This window comes from Taeniopygia guttata, chromosome 3 (assembly GCF_048771995.1).
Source record: "Taeniopygia guttata chromosome 3, bTaeGut7.mat, whole genome shotgun sequence".
NCBI lineage: Eukaryota > Metazoa > Chordata > Aves > Passeriformes > Estrildidae > Taeniopygia > Taeniopygia guttata.
In genome coordinates, this window is record NC_133027.1 from 99,694,767 (window position 1) to 99,721,994 (window position 27,228).

A 27,228-nucleotide genomic window follows, 5' to 3' on the forward strand; every position below is an offset into this window, starting at 1 on the left:
AAATTCACTTCTAATATTCCTGAAACTTGTTTTGCTGTTTTCTCCAACTGCTTCTTCTCCAATACTCATAGCAGCCAAACTCTGGGACATGTAAGCCAAACCGAGTTTAACATGTAAAACAAAGGTAATGACAGAAGAAATGCAGTGTGTGGCACTTACGTGTGTGTGTATGTACATATATATCTAAATTCTTACTTTGTTATTATTTAAATGAAGAAGACTTAAGATACTGAAGGGCTAGTAATTGGTTACAGATTTATGACTGGTTTGCAGTTTTCAGTAACAATACAATATGCAAATCTCTGAGCTGTATGATTCACTACAGCTCAAAGAATATACCTTCTGACAAAAGCAGCTACCTCAACTCCTCATTTTATGCAGCTTATAGAAAAATTTCAGATGTGACCCAATTATGTCATAACCATTTTCATATAGTGATCCTCTGAAAAGTAACTCCACAAAAAAAGCACCTTCTTACTCATCAGATCTACTCCCTGTAGATAGCCAGGACAAGATCTGCTGACTTGGTTACAAAAATAAAGGCACTACTACTTATTAAAATTTCTACTAACCTTGCAAAACTAACATAGCTGAGGAGCCAAGGGAGATAAATCCTTTTGCAATTTCAGTGGAAATAATTATTTTACAATGGAGTACAGCTCTAAAAGAGTTCATCAAAGATTTTGAGTGGGATCACACGAGCAAACGCATAGTTTTGCCTGCAGAAACATTTTAACTAACAGATACATACAATAAGACATAAATTTAGCATTTTGTTAGGGATTAGGTCACCATTGCCCATTGAAAAGGAATTGTTTTACATGACAACCAACAATTCTTTATACAGAAATGAACAGAGCTCTGAAGAAACAATTTTCCATTCGAATTGTCTCTTATTCATCTTTCTCCACTTCTCAGGTTTGCCTTCTTGCTTGTAATTTCAACAAGACACTTGGATACTATTCTACAAATCCTAGAACATGGCTCTTGGATTTTCACTTGCTACTGCAAGTTCCTGTTCCAGTTCCTTGGTTTGATTTTACCACACTGCCAGACTGAGCACAGCAAACCAATATGCCAAAGCAATATGCCAACACTATCAAAGCTGTGCTGTCAGAGCTCCATAAAATCTGATATTGCCTTAAACTTAAGAAAATTTACAGTAGGGATAGGGAAATTTACTTTGGGGAAAGAGTGGAAACAATTGACACTTGAAAGATAAACAGGCCCCCAAAGCATCTGAGCAGCAGAGTATAAACTTAAAAGTCAAGAAAAAAAAACCTTCTCACCATCTTCCTGAAAGTGAGCTGTAGTTTCTTGCACCACATGTGAACATGCACCCCTTTTGCATGTTTCTGCATGTGAACAGCAATCCCTTTTTGTTGTGGTCTAATCCCAGCTACCAACTAAGCACCATACATTCAGCAGCTTGATTTATCCCCAGCATGATGCAGGAAGAGAACTGGGAGGGTAAATGTGAGCAAACTCATGGGCTGAGAACACTCATGGGGTTTCATTATGATGAAAAGAAAAATAACATAAAGAAATAAAATCCAAAAAGGAAAGTGATGGAAAATAAAGCTATTGCTCACCAGCTAGTGGTCCTGCATCCAGCCTTGCCCCTGGTTTTAGTGCTGGGCATGATGCCATATGGTGTGGGATGTCCCTTTGGTCAGTGAGGCTCAACCCACTGTGCGACCCCAACCTCCTTGCTAGTGGGGCAGTGTGAGGAGCAGAGAAGGCCTTGACTGTAAGTGCTGCTCATCAATGCCCATTGCATCCCACGACTGCTTCCTGCACAAATCCAAAAACTTGTCCCAGCCCATAAATAACAAAATAAAATACTAGTGAAAATTAACTCTATCCCAGCCAAAACCAACACATTTTTCCATTCAGCAACCGTACCAATTACTCAGTTACTCCCATCTCAGATTTCTTCTTCCTTTCTGTCAAACTATTCTGTATCGCATTTCCCCACTTTTCATCTGAACATGTATGATTGTACCATCTCCACTTCCGTAGCTCTTAAATATCTCACTTCATTTTTATCCTCTCAAAATAAAACCTGAGTAGTGAAAAACTCTCAGTGACTTCAATCTTACTTGCAACTAGAGATTTTTCATGGAGCACCTGCTTTGCTATATGTAACACCAGCTACATTACAAGACCTGAAGGACACTAGAGCAATAAAAGGAGGGAATCTGGGAACCTGGAAAATATCCCAAACAAGGAAATCACATTATTTCTAGCATTAAGCAACTCTGAAAAACATACATTTGTTTAAAAAAACCCCACACCTTTAACATATTTTTTCTCTAAATTCATCAGACATCCTCAGTTTATGCTTTTTTCTTTTTTTTCTTTTTTTTTGCAAATGAAGCTGAAATATACATTTTCATAAGATCTGAGAAATATTAGGAATTCAAGTGGAAAAAGTGAGTTTGAAGTATCAAGTGTGTGAGTACTTTAAGCTGCTCCTACTTTGTCCGAGAACAAAATGGAAATGAGATATTAAAAGTGTACAAAAACCTCGGCAAGTATGACTTTCACTCAGATTTTCTTTGCTGTCAGAAGAGTATCTGTATATTATCAAAATATAGAGCTATCTAAATCTATATATAAATATACCAAACATCACAGAGAAACACATTCGTCATTATCTTTTATCTTGAGCTGGCTTGAGAGTCACCTCTTCCAGAGAGCATGCCTGAGATTAGGCAAGAGGCTTAAGGCAACACTTTTAGTCAGATTAAGAGAACAAACCATGGGGAAGGGTCACGTTACCTCAAGAAATATTAAGGATGCATATTCTTCATACCAGAACTTCTTAAATAACACATTATCTGAAATCTAACCTTACTCAGCCATCAAAAATAAAAATAATATTGATACTAACGTTATATGTATGTAAGTATCTCACCACCCTCACAATTCCTGCTGTAAATGCAGGCAAACCCAATGGGAGAAGATGAGGATGTCTGACTCAATTCAGAAGGCTGAATGATTTCTTCATTATAATTATGCTAAAATACATCAATATACTATATAAAGGAAGATACTAAAACTACAAACCTACTTGTTCTAACTGTATCTCTAACTCAACTTGAGAGCATCTCGCAAGAGTCCAGACACAGTTGGATTGGATTGGCCATCAGGCTCAAACAATTCTCACCAGAATCCAATCAAGCAATCACCCCAGGTAAACAATTCTCCAAACACATTCCACATGAGAAAAACAAGGAGCAGAAATAGAAATTGTTTTCTCTTTCCATCTCTCTCTATGAAAAATCCTGAGAGAGAGAGAAATGTGCTGCCACAGCCTACCTTCCCCCAGAGCCTCAGATAAAGGCTGCAAATTACCCTCTCCATGGCAAACCATCCTGATAGTGCACTTCCCAAGAGGAATGCAGCCACAAAATGAGTTCTGGGAACTGTGTTCCACTATGCGCCCTCTCCCCATTGTGTAATGTGGATCATGCCCCACCTTGAATTAGGACCTTGGTGGGAAATGGATGTCGTACTGCAGTGGTGACATCTGCACAGGGCTGCCTCCAGATGAGGCCATTTGAATCTAGGGAATGGGATAACACAAGCCAAAGTATGGGGAGGTTAAGAGCACATCTTCCCTACACACCACAGGATGCTTTGTCCTTACCTGAAAACTTCCTGCCTTGAAAAATCTAGACAGGAGCCCCACCTTTCCAACAGGGACTTGATGGCCCCACCACACAGCTCAAGTACCAGTAGAGGACACATCTGAGACTGCTGAAGGACCCCAAAAATTCACCCATACCCCACCGCACAGCCTTTGTCTGACTTTTTCAGTGGTCAACCTCTCAGAAACCTGCGATATGAGAGAAGCCAAACAGCCGCAGCCCTTGTTACCATTTATGCTCTGATACACACCAGCCACACCCAAACTGCCTACAGGCAACACTGATTCTCTTCTGCGTGTCCTCTTATGTTTCCTTCACTTTGATGTGACTTGGATCAGTCACTCCAAAAGTTTTACACGGAGATTCTGGGGATGCATTTATAGCATCATTTTAACTTTGGATTTTCCAAGTTTCCAAAGTGAACTGAGGCATAAGCTATTTTTTTTAGATGTTTTGTACACACAGGGTTTTATTTGAAGGACAGGACAATGAATGAGGAAAACTTTAATTACCCATGCCATTATAACTCTTGTTTTGGAAATTTATATGACACATTTCAACTAAATTTTAAAAGCTAATAATAAGTGCTTATGATAAATTTTCAATTGAATTCACAGAAACCTTGAGAGAATTGATGAGTTTCAGTAGAAGTAGTATGTAGATGACTGAAAGAATTTCACTGGAATCCTTGCTTTTAAATCCTCCCACTCTCCAGCATAGCATGGCCATCTCCAAACCGCCTACTGGCAATGGTCCCAAGCTGATTGATGCTAATTCCTCAAACTTTGCCAGACAATTGTCTGGCATAGGCTGAAACTATTATAGAGGATAGGAATTCAATACCAGAGACATAGTTTCAGAGTCCAGGAACACAACCTGGCACTGTTTAATTATTATCCCCAGAGGTAATTATCTGAATGATGGGCATAATTTCCTTGAGCAGACTGAATCAGGCCAAGATTTTTAGACTATGCAGTCTATGGCATGTGTCTGCAGGGAGAAAAACTTCCCATCAACTACTAGTGACACAGCGCTTTCTTTAGATTTTTGCATAAAAAGGCTAATATTTTTTCTCCACAAATAACATTCCTAATACACAATTCATCTTCTTCATCCAAAGAGTTAAAACTCTTATCTAGACTCCATAAACATTATGTCTCAATTTACAAAGTTTTTCTCATTTTCAGATCTTGAGAAATGTGATCTAGACCCTCTCATCTAGAGAACTTCAGGAAATAGAATTTCCTAAGTCTACTGTTTCAGCTAAATCACATTTTGAATTAATTTCCCAGGACGTCTTTTCCTTTTCACATCAAACCAAGCAGTTGTCTTTACCTGTGAAGCAGAATCCTGTCTATGGCTTCTCAGTCAGCAATGAAAAGACAGAACGTCTCTGAGCAGCCTTTCATTTCAGATCCAGTTATCCACCAACTGGATAATCAAACAAACAGTTCTGCTTTTTCTTCATCCTTTGGAGGAATTCTTGGTAAGTATCTGTCTCAATGTTCTCCTTCTAAAACACTTCTTAAATGCTCTTTACTGATTCAGCAGCAGCGAAATCTCAGTAACTTCACTTATTATTACAGAGAACTTACTATTATGCTAACAAATGTCACCTCTTTTTTTTTTTTTTTTTTCTTGTCTTCCAGTCTGTTGGGGTTTAGGGTTTCCCTTTTGTTTCTTTCTCCCAAGGAATTTTCTCCCATATGTTGCTAAGAGAGCAATACTTAAGATAAAGAAGTTGTCTCAGGAAGGATGCAGCCAGCTACTCTCTTAGCTGGGGGGGCTTCTCTTGGAGGGGCTGATACCCAGATATGGGCTGGAAGGAAAGGGGCTGGGGCAGCTCCTGGTGCTCTTGCTCTCTTGGCGTTTGGAGGGGAAACAGGCTGTGGTCGCTGTGGGGAGATTAAGCCACCACTGCTGGGTTCCACCTCCTGCTGCCTTCTTCTACTGGGAGTGAAGCTCTGCTTGTGGGAGCAATCATTGCATTGGGACCTCGCTAAAAAAGGACCTTTTCACCATCTGCTCGGGTGCCTCAGAGGAGCCTCTGGGACCACAAACCCTTTCAACCCCCAAGGAAGCCTCTCCTGGCCACATCCCGGAGCTGCCCACTCTTGTTTGTTATTGCTGTTTGGGAAAAATGCATATTTTATGATTGGCTTTTTGCAAATATTAAAATGAATATTATATGTGTAATGTTAGAACATTATGCTGTATTAATCCTCTTAAATAGGCTGTTAAATATGTTCCTAGGTTATAACATAGAAACTAGGTATGTGTTTTTTTTTTTTAAAGGAATTAGATACTCGCTTGAAGATAACAGTTACAGAACACCTAAATCTTCCAGAGAAGAGGAATTTATGGTTTTCTTATCAGAAGAAGCTAATTTCTTCAGGTCTTGCTCAGACTTGAAGATGCCATGGGGATTAAAAGCAGCTGACATATACTAGACAAGAGTTTCTTGTTTTAAATAGAATGTATGCATAGCCATGAAGTATGTATGAATACGCAACAGTATATGGTTTTTAAGGGTTATTCCATTGTTCACAAGGCATGTTTTTGGCAGCCTAGTGTCCAAAACCATCCAGATGTCCATAATTCTTTGCTTTCTTATTGTCTTGTAATTGTCCTAACTCTAAATTTTTATTACTCTAACCTTATTACAATTTTTATAACCATTTTATTATTATTAAACTTTTCAGATTTTAAAAAACAAGTGATTGGCGTTTTTCACAATTCCAAGGGAGGTTCCCACCTTACTTAGCAGACACATGTCTTTCAAACCTAGACACAGTCCTTCACTGTATCATTTCTGGTCCTTATTGTAAACAATGTTGGCATTTTTTTATTGTTTCACTAAGTGAGTTCTCAAGGGGTCTACCACAGGGTTTCCTCTCTCAAGGTTTTGGAGGGCACAGCCTATCTCCTAACTCCTGGCCCCATGTTGCTCTCTTCCTCTCCCCATTGGCTGTGGTACTAGTAAGGTGAAGCTTTCCCAAACTGTCTACCACGTATTCCCCCCTTAAACCTACTATTTTACCCCAAAATTCAGAAGTTCAGTGTGCAGACACTTGTCTGTTTCAGGAGCCAAGCTGTCTGGGCTCTGCAAGGAACCTGCTGTCCAAAGTTAGCAGAGACATTAAAACCCATTTCAAAGATGTTAATGCCCATAGCTTCACCCAAATTATTTGTAAAGACATTAGCTTTCCTCTCAAGACTGAACTCTTTATTCCATTAAACTCCGTAATACTGATACAGCAGAAGCCAGGATAAGCAGTAACATTGCAAATACTGTTTTACAAGCTGCAACTCATTCCTCAGTGAGCAATGTTGAATATCCAGGACTTTGATAAATAACAAAAAATAGTGTATATAACATTTTAAAACTGAGCATTTTGCATCTTGATGATGAGACAAGCATCATCATCAACTCTCCATGTGAATGGAGAATGGTAATTGGAATGGTAATTGGAAATGGCTGGTCATTTGAGTAATTATATGCAAGTTACAGCAAAAATAATGACGTAGTTTTTGCATGAAGATATGCCTTTAATTTCTAGGTACCTTAGTTAGTGCTTTATCTTATAGCAACCATATTGACTTCGATGCTAAAATGAAACATCAGTTTAAGGCAGCATCTTAGTAAGTATCTGCAAGTTCAGGCAGAGATTTACTATTGATATTCTGTAATAAAGTTCTTCCCTTTGCCCGTCAGTCCCAGGTGATGATAAGATTTCGGAAATAAGATCGGATGTGACTTCTATGATAAGATCGGAAAGGCAGATAGCGACCAGCAGCTTTCCCAACCCAACTCCCCGTGGCTTCCCTGGCGTACACGCCGCCCCGCTACGCTTTCGGCAGGGTCTGGAACCCCTCAGGGGTGGCGAAGAAACGACGGGCACCGCCAGGCTGCAGAGAAGTAGCACTCGGGTGGGCAGAGCGGGAAGTCGGGGGCAGGGCCAGCACATCCCACGGAAGAATTCCCAGGAATGCGCGCCCGGCGGGAGCCCCACAGCGCTGCCCGGCGGGAGCCCCACAGCGCTTCCCGCCGCTCGCCCCGCGCGCCCGCCCTCCGCCGGCGCCGCTCCCGGTTGGCTGCCGGGCGGCCCAACCCGGGCCTGCGTGGAACGGCCCATCGGCGGCACGGGGTGGAAATTAGCAGAGCTGGCGCCTGAGCGCGCACTTTCCGAGGCCGGGGTCAGCGCGTTCCCCCCCTGAGCATAATGGTTCGCCCCTATCACATGGGGCCGGCGGCGGCGTAGCGCCGGCGCGCGGCTCACGTGCTGCGGGCGGTCATGGCCGCGCTGCTGAGCTCTGCCGGGCGCCTCCGGGCGCTGCGCCCGCGCCTCCCGCCGCTGCTCCCGCCGCTCCTCCGCCCGCCCGCCGCCTCCGCCCCGCCGCCCGGCCCCGCCAGGTGAGACCCCGCACCGCCGCGCTGCCTGGTAGCGTTGGCGGGGCCGGCTGAGGCTGCGCTCCCCACGCCCAAGGGCACCGCCGGCCATGCCGCCGGGCCCTGCGGCGCCGCCCGCCGTGGCTGCCCCGGGGGCTCCGAGGCAGCGCTCGCCCAGGCGAGCCCGGCGGCCTCACCGTGTGCGCGGCCTCGGGGTGAGGCAGGGCCCAGGCCGCGCGGGAGCCCCGCTGCCCTCAGGCTGGGCGGCCTGGGCTGCCCGCGCTCCGCCAGGCTGGGCTCAGAGCACAGCCCTGACCTCCGGGGGACTCGCCGTGTACAGGGGCGTCGAGGAAGAGGAGAAGACTAGAGGAGATCAGTAGTGATGGAGTTACTGTCCCTGGGGGCGTTCAAGAAACGACTGGATGTGGCTCTTGGGGAACTGATTATAGCTGACAAAGTGGTGATCGGTCAGGTCGGAGTCGATGATCTTGGAGGCCTTTTGCCACCTAAATGAGTCGGTGATTCTGTGACTGACTCTGGGTACCTGCACAGTTGGAATCTGGGCGTCCTCTTCGTGCCCTCAGCCTCTGTCTGCTGTGTCTCCTGTGAGGAGGCACGGCTAAATTTCTTTGCCATATTTTGCCTCCCTTCTGTCACGCAGGTAGTGGGGAAGCTACCCACCTGTGTGCATCCCGGCAGTTTTGACAACACTTACATGTGGTTGGTGCTCTGCAGGAAGTTTAGAGACGCAAACCTTCATTAGCACAACTTCAGACACATACAGATTTATGAGCTGATATAGGGCTTAATGCTACCCAAGTTGTCCTGTTTCTTGTGTCATGCTATATCTATCTATATTTATTGCTTCATTTTAGTCACTGTAGCTTAATTCCTAGTAGAAAACCATAACAGTTTTCTGCTACTCTAAATAGATAAATATGTTCAGTGAGTTCCAGAGCTCCTTCACAAGAAAGGATGGAAAAAGACAGGAATCAGAAATGGAGCCCTCCTAGAGGGAAGTCTCACTCTCAAAATAGGGACATTGTTGCTAATTTCCCTACTTTTTGTGCTTATTAGTCTTTGGGGCTGTTTTATTGATAGCCTAGCCAAAATCTTACTTAAAAAAATAGTTTTCTGTGCTCTTTAAGATTTTGAAGTGTATCGGACACCAACAAATGCTAAAGTTGGTGTGAAGGGTGGAGTAGACCAGTTTGGGAAGGACCAGGAATCAGGGCTATCTGGTTTATAGTTGGCAACAGAACCACACATTTACTTATTTACAAATTATCAATAAACATTTATTCTTTCTAGCAACTAATTTTTGTTCTACTCAACGGGTAGCTTATTTCCCTAAATTAATTTGTTGCAAGAAATAATATTCACTGAAATTCATGTGTGACTTGGTGAAGGACTGTTTTTATAACCTAGAACTCCATTTCTAGAAAGAACTTTAGAAGTGCTTTATGTGATGATATTTTGTTTCTTACCGGTGAGGTTTGGTTTATTGGTTGTTTCCCTCCCAGTACTTTATTCTCACACAAAATTATACTTAAATTCAGATAATTTATATCTGAAATTAAGTTTAAGTGTAAATTATACTTAATTTCCCTCCCAGTACTTTTTTTTTACAGCAAATTATACTTAATTTCAGTGGGATAGTTCAGTGATCATGCTGAAAACTCTTTTGATACTTTTTGTACATTCCTCTTTTCCAGTAATTTCATTCCTAAGATAAGTTTTCACTTAAAATCTCCCTGTCACACTGCTGTGTGTTTAGGCATCCTAGTGCACAAGTGGTGATATAGAGTCAAAGTATAAAGCAAAGGTAATACAAACTGAAATTTCATGTATTAAGCATATAATCTAAATTAATTTTTTTACCTTAAGTAACTATTTATTGCTTTTTTTTTTTTTTTTGCTCAAGCCTTAAATTCTGGAACTGGACCTCCTTTGAAGAGCTAGACTGGTATATGGACAACATTTGGGCTTACTGTACTTCCGGTTCAGGTCTCAAGATTATTTTGAGAATGAAATGAAGTCTGTTTGGAATAGTCAGGAAAGACACTCAGTTTTAAGATTAAATAAATAAACAGGAATAATCTAGCATTTTGCAAGAAAGTTGTGTAAATAACTATGTTTCCATGTGCTCCGTATAGTTACTTTAGCATTGAACATAATAAAGTCAGTTCAGAGGCAAGTCTGTGACTACCATTACAATAATGGTTACAGAAAAGTTGCAAATCTGTGAACTTTGGGGATGTGAAAGCAAGCATCACATTCAAGCCAAGGTTTTTTCAAAGCATCATTATTGCTTTGATTTTTAATCTAAACTTCTTTGAAAAATGAGTTAGGATAATAGATGCAATCCTAATGCTTAAGCATTTCATAGCAAGTCCGATTTAAGACAAATTTACTCTTTCACTTGACCACCTCTTCTATGAAATGTGAAATAACTTGAGCTACTTTGTCCCTCTCCTGCTATGCAGTTTCATTGAAGATAAACTTCAGCAGACCAATACAAAAAACTTCAGATCTACAGGAGCAGACTTCAGCAGTGCACTGAATTACGTGGTACAAATGGTTTACTGGAATTTACAGAAGCTTTACTAGGGGAAAAAATGCTTGAATTTGCTGTTAGTATCTGATTGTCAAGAATAGTGTAGTAAACCGCTCCACTGACAAGTATTTGGAGTAGATTTTTGAGTTAACATCAGGATAGATATTTTGGGGGGACTTAATCCTATGTACTTTAGGTGATGTTGTTGTGGTTTGATGTTGTAGCTTTCTGCTGTGGGAAAGTTAGTGCTCAGAAATAGGGTCTTGGCTCCATTCTTCTGACACCCTCCTGTTGCTGACCACCTTGTCTGGCTCTAAATCAGGGAAGGAGAACAGTTAGGCTCCTAAAGCACATAGATCATGGAAGTATAGCTGAAGATTAAAATCAAGAAGAATCAATGCAATAACAAAATGAAATCAAGCTAGCAAACCTGCTCCAGTTTGGGCTCTTCTCTCTGCAGGCCCAAAGGTCCTGCCAGGACCTTGCTCCTTCATGAGCTTGTCTCTGTTTTCAAAACTGGACTCAGCATAAATCCAAAAGACAGCCCCATACATGTTAGTTTGAAGAAAATTAACTCTACCCCAGGCAAAACCAGCACAGAAGGTGCTTGTAAGAGCTCTTTGCTCTGATCTGGAATGCTTTCATGTACACTAATGAATTCTAACTCACTTAAGTTTGCCATTATTCTGCTGTGAACATGACTTGATTTTGAGAACTATTTCATGCAGTTTTTGCCTATTTAGTTTAGAAAGAACAAAATATCCAATACTTTCTGTAGAAAAAGCAGAGCAACTACCTTATTGTGGCTCTCATAAAGGGAGGCGAATGTCTAATATTTTAATTAAATGTGGTTATCTTCATAATTTATAAAAATATATAGATATTATATGAATAAATATATAACTGAATATATAAATATAATTTTTTTAATGCTTGAAATTGGTCAAGTTTTACAGAAAGTAACCTTTCTGCTGCTGTGAGGGGAAACATGAACATCACCTACTTTTTGAGTTTTTGGAAAGATGGGACTTTTTTATTCAGGCTGGTGTGTGAGATACGTTCCTATAGGAAATTAAAGGCACTGCCTTAAGTCTGCTCTAGCAAGGTGGAAGACATGAGTATGTGAGTACAGCACTGGGATTCCTACTTAAACCATTGTAAACAGAAGAATTTTATTGGTTGACTTGATATAAATTTCTCCATGCACACTTCATGTCTGCATCAGTCTGTGAGTTTATCTTCAGCTGCTTCCCCAATGTTGTAACCTAAACTGGAGGTGGAGTTACAACTTCTTTTGGGATTGCAAATGCACAGTTAACCTTTCCTGTGTAGGTGAGGGTTGCAGTTGTACAGACAAAGCTGAAAATGGTGTAAAGGCTGCAGTATCTGAAGGCTGCTTCTAATCTAGTGACTGTGGGAGCTGGAGAGAGATTGCTTTATAGGGCACAAAATATCCTTTTGAGCTTCTCCCAGTTCTGAAATGTAGTAGAGAGAAATTACATGTTTTGGGGAAGAACCAGATTGCTCATTTAAACAGATCTGAAATTTACTGTGCAGCTTTTTTTACTTTGCAAGCTTTATGTGCTTGCAAATGAAGTGTTTCACATAGAGAAACTCTTAAAATGCCATTTGGAGGTAATAGATGAAAGTAAATACTTGGTACTCATTGCAACTCTTAGGGAAGAATGTGTTTTGTTGTGTAGCATAGCACTTGAGTCTGAAAAAAGTGAATGAAAATAATCAGGAAAATAAGATTACATCATAAAACTGTGTAATCAGACATCTAGTACTGAGGCAGTATCAGAAATATCAAGGTCATGCATAATAATTTTTTCTCCATTCCTAGTCTTACTTTAGAAGCTTCCAAATGAGAAAGCTTGACTGAAGTATCCTATTCAAATATTTCGTTACAGTTAATATTACAACCATTAGTATTGGTTGTGTGATTCCTCATGGATTAGGTTCAGTTGCTTCTGTGTTTGGAGAGTGGGATGGGATAGAGGAGTCCTTTGTGTCTTTCATACTTGTTTTTTTTTCCTGAATAAACACACCATGATGAAGATATCATTATCTGTATTTTAGCTATGTTCCTATGTTAAGGAGCTGAGAATTTGAAGTCTTTTTGCTGTGGGACATTTCATGCTTAGCAATGCCTCATTTTCAGTACCCTCTGGGCTGTACTGCTTAGCCAGTTGTACCCTATCTTAAATTCCTGCATCTGTGTTTTGTCCAAAACATACAACTTCTTGTGTTCTGTATTGAAGCTACTATTGCACATGGATTGTGTCAGTTCTTTCCTAGTTGGGTCAGGAGATAGCTTCACTTGGACTCCCCCACAGTATTCCCAGTTCTGCAATGAATCACATTTTAATTTTGTATACATATTTAAAATTTTTGTTTACACAATGACTGGACCCACATTTTACAGCTAGAAGTACATTCTGTCTCCTTGTTTTGCTTATGAGCAGGTTGTCAGGTAAAGTGGTGCCAAAAGCCTGTACACCAATCTGTATTTTTTTGTTAGGCTTCTGTTTTTCCCACAGCTTCCATGGATTTTTCAGAGTAAATCCAAAGGACTGGAGTTTGAGTAAGATCCAGTAATTTGCCTTCAGTGTATCTTAATATTTTCAGGAATTATTTGAGTCATCCTTCCATATTCTCACCTACACCTCCATCTCCTTGCGAAAATTAGTAATGATAGTTGAAATTTACAGATGGTTGCAATTAACATTTCTTGAAAGCCAAACAGTGTATGAGCTGTCATTTTTTCCCTGGGAAGAGGTAATTTCTAAAATCATCTTTATTAAATTTAGCAACCTTTCTGGCTGCCTTTTTAGGCCACTTCCTGACAAAAATGTTTAATGTGGCCTTATTGATTTTTATCCTAGCTTTTTTTTCTATTTGTCTTTAATTATGAGTTATTTTTCATCTTCTGAAAATTAAAGATTCCTGATGCATGGATAACTGCCTTGTTTTGTTAACCTCTTTTTCTGTTTCATAGGGAGGTTGTCTACTGTGTTCTCCTGCCATTTGCCTGGTTGCCCGAAATCAAACCTAATGCTGTGTCCCTTAATTTAAGTTTCTATCTTTCTTTGGAAGCTCACTTTCTGGTCTGCTCAATCTTTCATCTTATAAAATAGTGAGCTCTTTTTTGGTCTTTCTGTTTATTCAAATTTAATTTAGAGTTCTTTGTTGATTTGTAGTGCTACATACCAGATGCAAACCAGTAGATGCTGCAGCTTCATCTGGCTTTTGAAGCCACAGTTATTTTTAACAGATTATTATTATGGGATTGGCTTAACATTACACAGTACCTTAGTGCCAAAAGTGTAATTCATTTAAATGCTGAAGGCCTACATATGGTGAGGTACACCTGAGTGTACCTTATCTAAAACTTATTTCAGATTGATGATGATAGTTTAGGTGGATTCCAGTGAAAATTTGAGTTCCTCAGGTTGTTTTTTATCATCTCATACTGATTTCACCTGTTTGTCTCAAAATGAAACTCAGACTCCCATATTGCCATTCCTTAAAATGTCTTTAATCAGTATAAATTAGCAGAGGCAGCAGTACCTTATTTGGTAATATTGGGGGGGGTGTAAATAGAAGTGTTCAATTCTGCTCACCTTTCAGAAGGTGAAGTTACTGTATAAAAATAATACTTTCATATAAGTGTGTAGTGTTTTTCAGTGTGCAGCTGTAGCAGTTGAAACTTACCTTATAAGTTATAAATAGTGTCCTGCTAAATGCTAAGCAGGAGAGTTTAGTAGCAAATGAAACTTTAGAGTGTTCTTGTGCTGTTAACCAGCTTATGTTGAGCATGCACATAATGTTTTTATCTTCACACTTCATCTGATGGTGCCATGCAAGTGCTTTAAAATTTGTGACTTCTGACAGGTGGAGACTATTACAAAGATGGCTTTCTTAAAACGGTGCACTTAAGAACTGTAGATACCAGTTTGTTTAGGGTTAAAAGTGTTCTGTATGTCATAAAATACTGTTCAGTAATTTGAAAAATAGCACAAAACATTAGCAGATTTTTATAGGGAAAAGCACTTAAATGCTAATCTGAAGCACAAGTATTGTGTCCACTTGTGCTTTGATTGTTAATGGAAATTAAAGTATAAATTTCTGTGTTGCAAATAAAGTCCTGTGTTGCTACAGCTTCCAGAGCATTTTTCTAACCTTTCTGGAAATATTCTGAAAAGCTTTCAAGTAGCTCTTTTAATGGGTATATAAGAGTGACTCATACCATTTTCTTTTTTAATTTATATCTTTAAGAAAAATATAAAGAACTTGCAATCATTACTTTCATTCTTCTAGTTATCCACTGGCTCAAAGTTGAGTATTGCTATTTATGTGTTATAAGGAGTTATTTAAGTTCTAGGTATCTCACTTTGTTAAATCCTGGAAGAGTTAAAATTTAGTGTCTTACTGTTGTTCTTACCTTGTCCTACTGGATTTTGTGCTAATTAGTCTAATGACTTCTCTTTTCTAAAAGTATCCTGTGTCTGGTTATAGGAGGCAATAGAAGGAGAAGAGGAAAAGGAGGGAAAGAATCAGGCAAAATGACACCCTTGGGAATACTTTTAGTGAGACATGGCATTACTAGTAGCAACAAAAAAGTTTGTTAATCTGACAAGGTGCTTACCATGAAAAGTAGTGTTTCAGAGCTTTTTTCCTTTTATGTTTATTTTTATTTCTAATTTCTAATTTTGTTTGGTTGATTTTATTTCTATTTTATTTCTCTGATTTTAGGTACTTTTTCTTTCATAATTTCTTTTTATTTCTTGTTAATTCTGGTGGGTTGTGGACATTGTGAGCTGTTTCCACTCTAACCTGATGGAACAGTAATTTTACTTTTTTGTAGAAGTGGATAAATTGGTACTGTGCTCGGTTACTGAGTGAAATAAACTCACAGAGGGATCTGAATAATGTGAGAGCTAGCCCAAAGGTATTAGTGGGAACTTGCATCTATCAGGAATTGGAATTGAGACTGAAGGAGGGGATCTGTCCTTCTTTGTCAGTCTTTCTTCCTTATCCTTTCCCTAGTGAAATACAATGCAGATAGCTGGGCTCTGGAATATTCTTCATGAGGAAACTTTAGAAGATAAGACAATGTAAAAATCATGTTCTTTAAAAAGATAGTGTCAAATAGTGATGTTCTTCATTATTGAAGGGTTTTTAAAAAATCAAGTATAATCTATGAAACTGTTGTCATAGCTCTATTAGGAAAGAGATTCTGCCTCAGGCTACTTGTAGAATTTATGGCCTGCTGAGTTACCAAATCAAGATTTCAAACAGCAAGGAAAAAGTTGGTCTTTTGGGCTACTTTCTGCTCAAGAGGCAACCAGATGGTAAAACACCAGTCTGTATTTTGTACCCCAGTGATGATTTCTCTGCCATTTAGCAGCTTGCTGCCATTGCTTCTGAAACATGGAATTGCCACCAGCAAGCTTTTCTCCTCCACTGGACTTGTCTACTTGGGCCTTAAGCTATGACTGTTGAGTGAAAAAACAGCCAGCAGATAAACCTGTGTAAAAGCTTCAGGGGCAGGAAATTATTTCGTAGAGAATGTCATCACTCCTGGCTTTTAGGCTGCCATTTCACAAAATTTGGAGCCATTACTCTATAGTAATGGAGCACCTGTAACAGCAGGGAGTAAAAACTTGGGGGTTTGGGTTTTTTTTTTTTCGAACTAGTCTAGAAAGCTTACAAAAATTCAGCTGAAGAGTTGTTTAAAGAGCTAGAGATGAGGGGTGGCAATTTCAGAAGTTGCTGAATCTTGTTTTTTGCCACTCAGAAATTATTACCTTTTTTTTTGTATTGGATTCTGGAGGAGAATCATCTGGTTTATTTTATGCAGCTGTAAGCACAGTTGAGAACAGACTTCTTGAAATGCTTGTATGTAATGATAATTTCACCTGCACAGGCGGTTCATAACCCTGTGTGTGGCACATATTCAATTTTTTTTATTCTTATGTTTATTAACTTGTTCTTTTAAAAAATAAAAGGCAAATTTTTTTTATTTCTTTGCTGGAAATGAGAACACTTTCTCATTCCGCTTCTTGTTGCCATATTTTATTTTGAGAAAATAAATGTTTAAGCAAATGTGCTGTTGATGTCGGGTTTACATGGCAGAATGGGTGGGTGCTTCATGCTGGTTACTGTCAATTCTGTAAAATGTGGAATGATCCTGTTGGTGTTCAAACCATGGCTGTCTAACACACTGACCTCTGCATTAGTTCTTGTGCATTTTAATTGAAGAAGGTATGATTTGCTGCCTTGATTTACTGTGTTCTGGAAGATCTGTCTGTGACTGTTCTTGAGATTTTTCAAAACCTTGTGAAAGCTTTAGTGAGTAGCTGTAATGGGACAATAGACTTTTATAGCACTTGGATGACGTAAAGGTTTTATTTTTGTGAGAATATTATTTGAACCATTTAATTCGTGAGGTGAAACTAACTGAAAATTTCAGAGAAATTTGTCACTGTGATTAAATGTATGACTGATTCTTAAGTAGAAAGACACTGAAATGAATCACTTCTATTTTATTTTAAAATGGAATATTTTTGAGACTTCATCAGCAAGCAGTGCATTATCGTTTTGATATTATGTGACTAGTCTAGATCCAAAATGACTCACAGTAATGTAATTTTATATTTTTGTTTGTTTCTGTTCAAGCAGAAACATTATGAGCCAAATAAGGTTCCTTACACTTGCACCTCAAGAGGAAGGAAGTGTTAAAGAAGAACCAGTTTCAGAAGTTCGAACCAGACGGACCTGGCAGTTTGACTGGGCATTAAATAAAGTGGATAACTCTGTCAGAAAAACTGGCCGCATCCCTAAAGCTCTTCTGCTAAAAATCTTACAAGAAATAAGCAAAGCAGGTAAGTTGCTTCCAATTAAAACAAAATAAAGCTATATTTCAGGCTGCCGTTTAAATAAATCGAATGTTCTGATCTGTATTTTGTCTTTGAGTTTTCTTTGATCTGCTGTGTATGTTGATGGACAGGCTTTAAATGCTTTAGAAATACTATTTTGCTTTGAATGCTCATGTTAGCTTTTTCAAGTTTTTTTTTGTTTTGTTTTGTTTTTGTTTCTAAGAATTTATAAGTCTTATAAAAGTGTACTTTTAAGGTATTTTTTATTGCCTTGCTTATTGTCAGTTTTTAATCTGGTAATGCACTTTCCTCATGTAACTGTATTTTGCTGTCTAAACAGGGATCATATGTGTCTCCTTTGCAATGTGTATTTTTGAAGTGTCTGTAATGAACCGTACTGTCCTTAATGTCATTTGTTTTAAAATGTGAATCTGCAGCAAGGAAATGTAGCTCCACAAGTTTGCGTGTTCCCAGGTGTTTATTCATGACAAGAAAGCTAAATTTTTTTTTAGTAAAAGAATACCAAATAGCTGAAGCATTGTCTGTTCTGATAGATTCAATACCTCTTTGGCTATAATATGTGGACTACATTAGTATTTTGCAAACCAGTTGTCTCAATTGGTGAGGTTTGGTACCAGTTAGGATGAGTCAATGGAGGTATTTAAAGAATAGGGTTGCTAAGTACCACTGCCAATATTTATCAATGGCAGCATGTAGTGTTTTGCTTAAGTTTTGAACTTTCCTGTGTATTGCTCTGGACTGTAAAGGCTTGTCTATCTGGCATTGTGCTTTTAAAAGTTTAGCATTTTGTTTAAAGACTGAATCTTGAATTCATGCTCTTTCTGTTGAATGTAGTTTTTTCTCTTTAGCTTGGGACATACTTTTTGATTGTAACTGCTTTGTTGTTTTTTCCATGTAAACCTGTAATTTGCAAATGCAGGTTAGCAAGAATTTTGTGTTTCTAAACCTCTCTGCAAGTAGTTTTTCATGAACCTTGACTAGTTCCACAGTTTCTAACTAAGTCATACTAACAAAAAAAAAAATCCTAATTGCTTACAGGTTAGTCCTTAGGCTTTGGATTTGTATATAAAAATAAAAGCATAGAACCTCACAAATTATTTAGCTATTAAAATAAATTGCAAATATTACCATGTGAAAAATTTAGTCCTTCTTAATAATGAAATTGGTTTAGCAAAAGTGTGGGAAGTTAATGATGATTTCTGCCTGTTTGTGTTAGTTTTCCATTTCTAATTACAACACAAAAAATACTTGAAAAAGGTGTTTGCAGTAGATCTTGTGCATTTCTCCATGCTCACACTGCCAAAAGTTTTTGATTTTCTTTTCCCTTTCGAGGTACTATGAAACTGAAGATATGTTGGCATTTTCATTGCAGGAAGTAATTGTGTGCAGGGATTTAAAAGCTGGTCAATTATGGATTGATGATCAGACTTGACAGCATGCTGCTTTCTAAAGAAAATCTTATTTTTATTTGAAATTGCTGGGTTTGCATCTAAAGATGGGATAGAAAACATAATTGTCTTCAGCTGATTGGGTCATCTGTGATAGATTCTGCAGTTCTGCCTTTGGCTCAGGAATCATAGTGGAGTGCAAGAACAAGATGAGTTTATAGTTAACTTTTTTGACATTTTGTGACTAGTACAGAAGTCAGAAAAAGCAGATAATCTTACAGTTTCCTTCACTATTCTCTAGATGTAAATCTTCTCATTTGTTATGTATTAAGCATAGGCAGAACTGGAAATTGAAGTTGACATGTGGAAAGGTCTATGAGTACCAGTTGTAAAATTATATTGAATTGATATGAAGTATTTTGACTTTTTAGAAACTTATGAGGAAGTTATGTCCCTGCTATGATGAAATTATCTCAGGGTCTTGAGCTGGGAAGTGGAAAGGATTAGTTAACCTAAGTTTTTGTGTTGTCTTCTAACAGTTTCTGCTCAGCTGAGCTCATTATTATACTAAATGGCATGTTTTGTCATTAAACTTTTTAGGGTAGTGCACAGGAGTGCCATTGTTTAATCATTTGGGTATTCTGTTCATTTAAAATCTTCAGTGTTGGATAAAATTCTATTTTATATAAAATGTTTAAATATTTCATATCAGTCTCAAATCTTCTTTCTAATATTGATAATATTAATAATATTATTTATTAATAAAGTTGTGGTTTTGTTTCATCTGCAGGGTGCCCAGGGAGTAACCACACCTTGCTTTTGTTACAAAGCTGTGGTGCTGTCTTGCCAGAGGTATTGTCACCTGAAAGAACAGAACTGGCCCATATGATATGGGACAAGATGAAAGAACTTGGTACGTTGTGTCTGTTAATCCTTCTTGCAAGAACAGCTCTGTGCTTTAGTTACTGTCTTTGTAATGAGAGACAATGTATTTTAAAGGTGTTTAAATGTTAGGTTATAACAGGTTGTATTTACTACCAAATGAACAGTGGATTTTATTATTCAGGTGAGAGATCTGTTTCTAATTCTGGGAGTTATAGTGACATCTAGGGGTGTTAATCTAAAATTCTAAAATCTAAAGATTTTTTTTTAGATTCTTAAATTGGACTTTTGCTTGATTTTCATTATTGAGTTTACTTTTCTGTTAGATGTTGCTTTTATATCTGGTGGGCTGAGTGTTCCTAGTGCTACCAGCTATTTTATCAGATGATGTTTTTTATTGTGAGTAATTTATGTATAGATAATGCATAGGTGAATGCTTTTTGATAGCAACATTGCTGAATCTGTAAAATAAATACAGCTGTAGAGACTGTAGAATAGCATGCACATGAACATTGCTGTTATTGTGCTCATTTTGTTTTAACCTTTTTTAAACAAGTGAGCTGTTAAATAAACGTCTGATACTTCAAAGGTGAATAAAAGGAAGCTGTCTCCTAAGTTCATACAGAGTAAAATTGACATAAAATGAATTACCTGAGAAAGCTATGAAACTATGTTGAATTTAGAGAATTTACGTTGACTGTGGTTAAAATATTTCCTTAGGTGCTGTGTATGATACAAGCCATTACAATGCTTTGCTTAAAGTCTATCTTCAGAATGAGCACAAGTTTTCTCCAACAGAGTTCTTGGCCAGAATGGAGGAAGCTAATGTGCAGCCCAATCGAGTAGGTACCTTTTTAAAGGATCTTCATTCTTAATAGTCACCATTTATTGAATGGAAATAATTAACTTTCCCAATTTGTTTTCTGTAGGTTACATACCAAAGGTTGATTGCTGCTTATTGCAATGAGGGTGACATTGAAGGAGCAAGGTATTCTTTTGCGTTTATGTTTAAAGGGGTTTCCACAGAATCTGTTTCTTGTATTCCCTACCATTGATGTTAAAACTGATTTCTGCATAATTCATAGAAATTCAGCAAAGCAAAGAAGGGTTTTATATAACTATATTTTATCCAAGCAATGAAGGGCAATTTTTTAGAGTCTGCCAAAACCTACACAAACAAAATAAAAATAAGTGATAGACCAGTTTGTTCAAATCAAGTTGTATTCACACTGCTCAGAAATACCTTGGTTTTTGTCATTTCTGGAGCCATCATGAAAAAGTGTGAGGTTATTAAGGCTTACTGCCTTTGTAAGAAAATGGCTACTGGGAAAGGCATTTGAAAATCAAGTGGGCTAAAGAGCAAATAGTAATAATCCTGGTTGGTGTTGTTACACAGGGCTTGCTGGATATCTCTTAGCAATTTTAGCAAGGTTAAGCTGTAGCAGTGTGATTGAGGGGCATGAGAAATAAGTAAAAGGAAGATAAAAATAAAAAAAATCCCCAGCCCCACCTTAGTGTCTGCATGTTCCAAAGTGGCAAATACAATTTTTTTTTTTCCAGTAAGATTCTTGGATTTATGAAGAGCAAAGATCTCCCCATCACTGAGGCAGTATTCAGTAGTCTTGTGAAAGGACATGCAAGATCAGGGTAATGTTTAGTACCTTTTATTCCTTTTGTTTACTGTTAGCTTTAATAAAATATAAAGTGATACTGTACAGAAAAAAATTACATGCTGCAGAATAGTATGATGGTTTTGAATAATAATGTGTAGAAGACTGTCTTTACATTTATGAAGCAAAAAAGCTATTTAACAAAGGAAATAGATTTTTTTTCTTGTGTCTGAAAATCTTGTATTTCAAGATAAATTACTGTACTTTTGTAGTGTTTGAGAAGAAATTTGCTGCATTTAGTTCTGAACTTTATCATCTGTTAAAGTTGAAAGTGTATTTTAAGTAATACAATTATTAAAAAGATTTGCACTTTCACCTTTCAGGATTTGCTTAGTTAAAATAAGTTTCTCTAAGCTTGTTGCAGTCTTTGTTTCCAGTTCTAATTAATTTAGTAAGGAAATGCAGAAGTTGCAATAAACATCATTATGATTAAATCTTCTGAGGGTCTTGCTTTGAATTCTTTCAGAGATATGAAAAGTGCAGAAAACATCCTTTCAGTGATGAGGATGGCTGGTGTTGAACCAGGTCCAGACACCTATTTATCACTGCTGAACGTGTATGCTGAAAAGGGTGATGCTGATAGCATCAAAAAGGTATTGCAAATTTGAATTTAAATACAACTTGTTTGATCTTTTGTTCAGTGTAACTTTGGAATGGTTTCTGTCTGGGCAGGAGGAATAAGAAAGAATTTTATAATTGGTTTCCTCCTACTTGGAAGTAATTAACAATTTTTTTAATTACAATTGAATAGTTGGTTAACTGAAAGCAATGTCAAAATTTCTAAAAAATACTTGTCTTTTGATAGTGGCATTTCACTCAGGGAAGATAAATTTGTCAGTGAGCAATTTAATAATGTAGGGTTTTTTTTAAAGACAGTGCATGTGAAATATCTATGTATTTACTTATGAAAATAAAAAGTAAACCTTGGTTATTCTGTTCCCATTGAGCCCTCCTTTGTCCATTGAAATGACAGGATCTTTCCAATAAAAATGAATTTTTTTTTTTGAGAATTCATACGAACAACTTAGGTATTTGTAAGGTGACGCTTCCTTACAGCCCTTTGTGTAGCTGATTTTTTTCAAGTGTTCTCTCTTACTTTTTTTTTTTAATCAAAGAAATACTCATGAAGCAATGAGAAGATCAAACCGATTTTCTTAAGTTTTATTAGGAGTTTAATCAGACATAGAGGACCTATTCAAGGAAGAGGGTATTGGAAACGTAATTTTCTTTTATGACTTAAACAAATATTCATCAACCAGCATTCTTCCAAACAGTGACAAAATGTCCAATTAGTCTTTCTTCCCTTTACAAAGTAATTTCTTTTGAAAGTCATCTCACAATAAGAATACCTCTGGTGTTTTCATATGTTATTAGATATCAGAAAGAAACTATATGTAATATCCCTTTTAGGTGTCCCTTTTTCTTCTCACAGTCTAAAGGTGTTTGAGTCTCTCTTAATACTTCTTGCATATTTTTTTATCTCTACCATGTTCCGTTATCTATATATGTGGATATTAAAAAAGAAAAAAAGCTGGGGTTTTATGTTTGTTTTGTTTTGATTTAAAAAGTATTGTGTTTTGAATCACTCTGGAGTTATTTCAAGTTAAATTTATTTTGGTTTTACAGACTCTAGAGCAAGTTGAGAATACTGAAGGGTACCTTATGGACAGGATTTTGGTGCAGGTGATTTTTAGCCTTGCCAAGGCTGGATATCCGCAGCACATTGAGGATATTAAAGGACGCATAAGATTTGAAAGGGAATTAATTCCAGGTATGTCCTTATTTCCCACAACAGGGTGGAGAGAGAGCACTTTTTTCCTTTTTTTCTTGTTTTGTTTTTTGTTTGTTTGTTTTTGTTCCTTTTTTTTGTTGGTTTTTTCCTTATTTTTCCAAAATAGGTTATTTTGTACTTTTGATTACTGAGGGAGAGGAATATTTTTGCCATTAGTTTGTGGATTAATTTGTGCATTTTTGTGGTTTAGATTGTATTTTATAATATCTAAATATGAAACAGCTTTAGTAATTTGCATACCAAAATTAATCTGTCATTCTAAAAAAGATTTCTAAAATGCATTATCCTTTTATATGAAAGCAGCAAGTGTGGAGTCCTTTCTTCTAACACCACTGTTAAGGTTCCTGTTCATGAGAGCTCTTCAAGACTGCCATAAAAAAGGGATACTAAATACTGAGTACAGTTTTTTATAACCTACCTTTAAAGTTGCTTCTGGATCCCAGTATGTTTAATCTGATTGATAACTGTTAATTATACTTCATGTTTTGTTTTTTTTTAATATGTCTAGAAACTAGTTTCTTTTTTCCTTGCCCTTCTGTCACGCTGCGGTGGTGATACTTCTGTAATTTTTGGCCTAGTTTTCTTATGCGAAAATATAAATAATTCTGGAAAAGGTAGCCTCAGATTTGGGTTGTGAATCTTGTTTAAAAGTATGTTAATGGTACTTGTAAAACATTTACAAAAATGAAATAAGTTGTGTGCACTTTGTTAATATATTAATATGGTTGTTCTCTTTTTGCTAGATGTAATAAACCTGTGTTTGACCCTGATAACTCATGGCTTTGAAGATATCAGCTTCAACATCTTGAAGTCTTTAAGTCATTTATCACGTGAAGATATGGACCAAGGTAGCTTCTTCTTGCAACATTGTGTAAATAGAGATCTGGTAAGCAGAATAGTAATACTTTTTTTCTTAATCTAATAATAACAGTATACTTACTTAGTTTAATGCAACTGTGAAGATTGAGAGTGGTGAGTTGTTGCACAGTTCTTAAAGAACAAAAGAAGCATTTTATTATTTTGTATTAATTCTATAGTGAATTGAAATTCACAAAGGAATCCTGTTTGGCTTGTGTAATATCCGTTTTACAAACATTAGAAATATCTGACATTCTTAACAGTTTGAGAAATTGATAAATACCTTAAATTAATTTTTGAAATTGTTTGCAGCCTGTGAACAAGCTGAAGCAATTCTGTAAAGAGTTAAAAGAAGCAAAGATGCACTCGGCACCGTTACCTTTTATCTTGCGTTGTGCTTTGGAGGCCAACAGACCAGGTACTCTCCTTTTTTACTTATTTTACCTGTGCTCATTTAGAGTACTTGGTCACTGTTTAATTATTTGGTGAATGTTTTCAGCCTTGGCCATTGCTGTGATGAAGATGATGAAGGAGGAAGGCTTGCCACTCAGACCTCACTATTGCTGGCCACTGCTTGTTGCATACCAGAAGGAGAATAATCTTAAAGGTGAGTTGTCTGAAAAATGCTCCTGTGGCATTATTGCATACCTAGTGCACAAATCCTACTGCTATGAGATCGATCAGAAATTTAACAAAGCCCTTGCTGTATGTCCCCGTTTCGAAAAATTTTTCCTTCAGAAAGACTTTTTTAAAACCTCCTTTCTTGCTTGATTGTGATGCAGTTCTACAAATTTCAAGTCTCACTTGATATAGAAAGATGTGAGAGTGTTTAGTTATCTTTTTAACTCTTCACATTCTTCCAGCATACTTTATGCTTCCACAGCATTCCAGCATACTTTATGCTGCTCATTACTATTTACAGTTTACTCTTGAAGAAGCTGCAATCCAAGTGAAGAATTTAAAAGTAAGGTTATGTTATTATAGCTCTCTTGGACTGCAAAGCTAGTCCTTTATTCAAGCCAGCTTCTTACTATTTGCCTCGTGAACCAAACATGAGTTTTGTTAGAATAATAAAAACTGCAGGAGAACTTACATTGCTGAATGTATGAGCCTGCCCTGACAGCATACTGATTGAAGGACAAAAATGCTCAATCTTTGGGATTCTTAAGTAGGTTTAAGCATTTAGCATACTTTCCCCTGTTACACATGGGGATGTCTACAGGATATGAATAAGAATTGAAAAAAATATTAAATTTTAGAGTACAGTATCTAATTCTTTGGTTTGCGTTATTGGTAATTCAGAAAGAATGGTATTGTAAAAAGATGCTTTTAACAGAAGTACTTCCCCCTTGGGGAAACAAAAAACTGTCTTTTTCATCTTATCTCACAGTATAATGTGCTTTAGAATGAGATGCAGAGTTGTTAGTGTGACACTGGGTGACAAACAAAATGCACAAACAAAAAAAAAGTGCTTTTAGCAGACTCTTCCATATCGCAATTTTATCTTAAATATACAGTCACATTCCAGTTTGGAAGAAATGCTGAAACAAGTATTCCCTAATTGTTTCTGGCTATAAAAATGTCTCAAGTCTTTTTCAAAAAGCCTTTGTGAAAACAATATTCAGTTTTTATTAACTCCTTAGTCTCTGCTCCTGCTAGACTACTGCCCAAGTTTATCTTCTCCCAGGTTTTCAAGTCCTTGAAAGTTCTATGGTATTTTAAATGTCTGGCAATATTGTTTTAGTTGGGTCCTTTGTGACTTACTTGAAACACAGTGTTGCCAAAAATAAGTAAATGGAAATCAGTGCCATACTTCTGTGTGGATGCTGCCTACTGAAAAAAGCTGCTTTCTTTTACTCCATCAAAAATTTTACCTCACTGACACAGTTCTGAGAGATGTTGGAAGTATTTTTAGATTCAGACTTGACTCCCAAAATTAAAGCAATATTTGAGTATCAAGAGAAACTTAGGTTTTTATACTTCTTCTGGTCTTTGTCAAGATCAGAGGTTGCCTTAAGTTGGACTCCCTGCTGTAGAAATCAACTGTGTTTTGGCAACTGTAGTTGCTGCTGGAGGTCAGGTAAGCAAATTGAGAAGAGAACTGATGATTGATCCCTCAATTCCAGCATTTTTAGCCATTTTCCATGCAACCTTTGTTTTTCTGTCTGCAAACTTTGTATGGCTGTAAGATAGTGCTGTGAATTTGCAAACTCAAAGTTTTGTAGCCTGGTGGTCGCTATCCAAGTTGATATTGTCGAGTAGAAGGACTGTGCATGCCTACACAAGTCAGTGATTTTTTCATTCTTTAAATACATTAGGTAAGAGCATGCCTGCTCAGTTGCTTCTATAGGGAAGAGCCAGAATAAGTATTCTTCATGAATAGTGAAACAAGTTGTGTTCTTCCCTTACATAAGCTTGCATTCAATTTTCTCAGAGTTAATAATAAAAAAATGAATAAATAAGTTCCACTATCGAAAAATACAGCAAATACACTTGAAGAAAGGTAAATGGTGGGGGGGAGAACCTCATCCAACTTGGAATTGTTTCATAGAAATAATAGAGCAAACAATCATGCTGCAGTGAGAAATCTAAGGGTGACAGCAGTCAGGGTAGTAAATGAATAGTGCTTTCTAGGAGCAAAAAATAATGTGAACAGGAGTACAGACACAGTGTCACATCTCATACCAAAAGTAAGGTAATTAATTTCTCAACAAAGTAGTAATGTCCAGCCTGATGTGTGTGGTTTTGTGTCTTGCTATAGGCAAGGCTGGTAATGGAAGAGGACTTTGAGAAAAAACTATTAAAAATATGATTGCATGTAGACTGGACTAAATAATTAGAATAAACAGAATAAAAGCAACAAGTTACCTAGAACTGCAGTGTACAAATGTCTAAATCAGTACATATAGTATGACCCAAACAATTAAATAACAAATAGTAGTGTTTAATTATGTGTTTCTCTGATGTTTATTATAGAAAAATATGACACTGGAGATCAAAGAAAAATCTGTAATTTCTGTATTAGAGAATTGTATTTGAAAGAAAAGTAGCAGTGAAGTGGTGTTTAGGAGGTATGAAACTAAATAAGTCCATTTTTAAATACACTCTTAACCACTCTTTTCACTCATTT

At 37.4% G+C, this 27,228-nt stretch overlaps 1 protein-coding gene across 2 annotated transcripts in view; it reads left to right on the forward strand.

Annotated features, from left to right (window-relative positions):
- Positions 1–7,918: 7,918 nt before the first annotated feature.
- LRPPRC (leucine rich pentatricopeptide repeat containing) overlaps positions 7,919–27,228 on the forward strand; it is an 83,472-nt gene continuing 64,162 nt past the window's right edge. Inside the window, exons 1-11 of one of the 2 annotated variants that reach the window (XM_030269010.4) lie at positions 7,919–8,070; positions 17,291–17,493; positions 19,687–19,809; positions 20,499–20,620; positions 20,708–20,766; positions 21,339–21,425; positions 21,915–22,041; positions 23,075–23,219; positions 23,984–24,126; positions 24,411–24,516; positions 24,598–24,705. In XM_030269010.4, the coding sequence (XP_030124870.4) occupies positions 7,952–8,070; positions 17,291–17,493; positions 19,687–19,809; positions 20,499–20,620; positions 20,708–20,766; positions 21,339–21,425; positions 21,915–22,041; positions 23,075–23,219; positions 23,984–24,126; positions 24,411–24,516; positions 24,598–24,705 (1,342 nt within the window). In that variant the 5' untranslated portion in view covers positions 7,919–7,951. Of the gene's footprint in view, positions 8,071–17,287; positions 17,494–19,686; positions 19,810–20,498; positions 20,621–20,707; positions 20,767–21,338; positions 21,426–21,914; positions 22,042–23,074; positions 23,220–23,983; positions 24,127–24,410; positions 24,517–24,597; positions 24,706–27,228 lie in introns of both variants that reach the window. The other variant, XM_030269008.4, reaches the window with a different exon arrangement.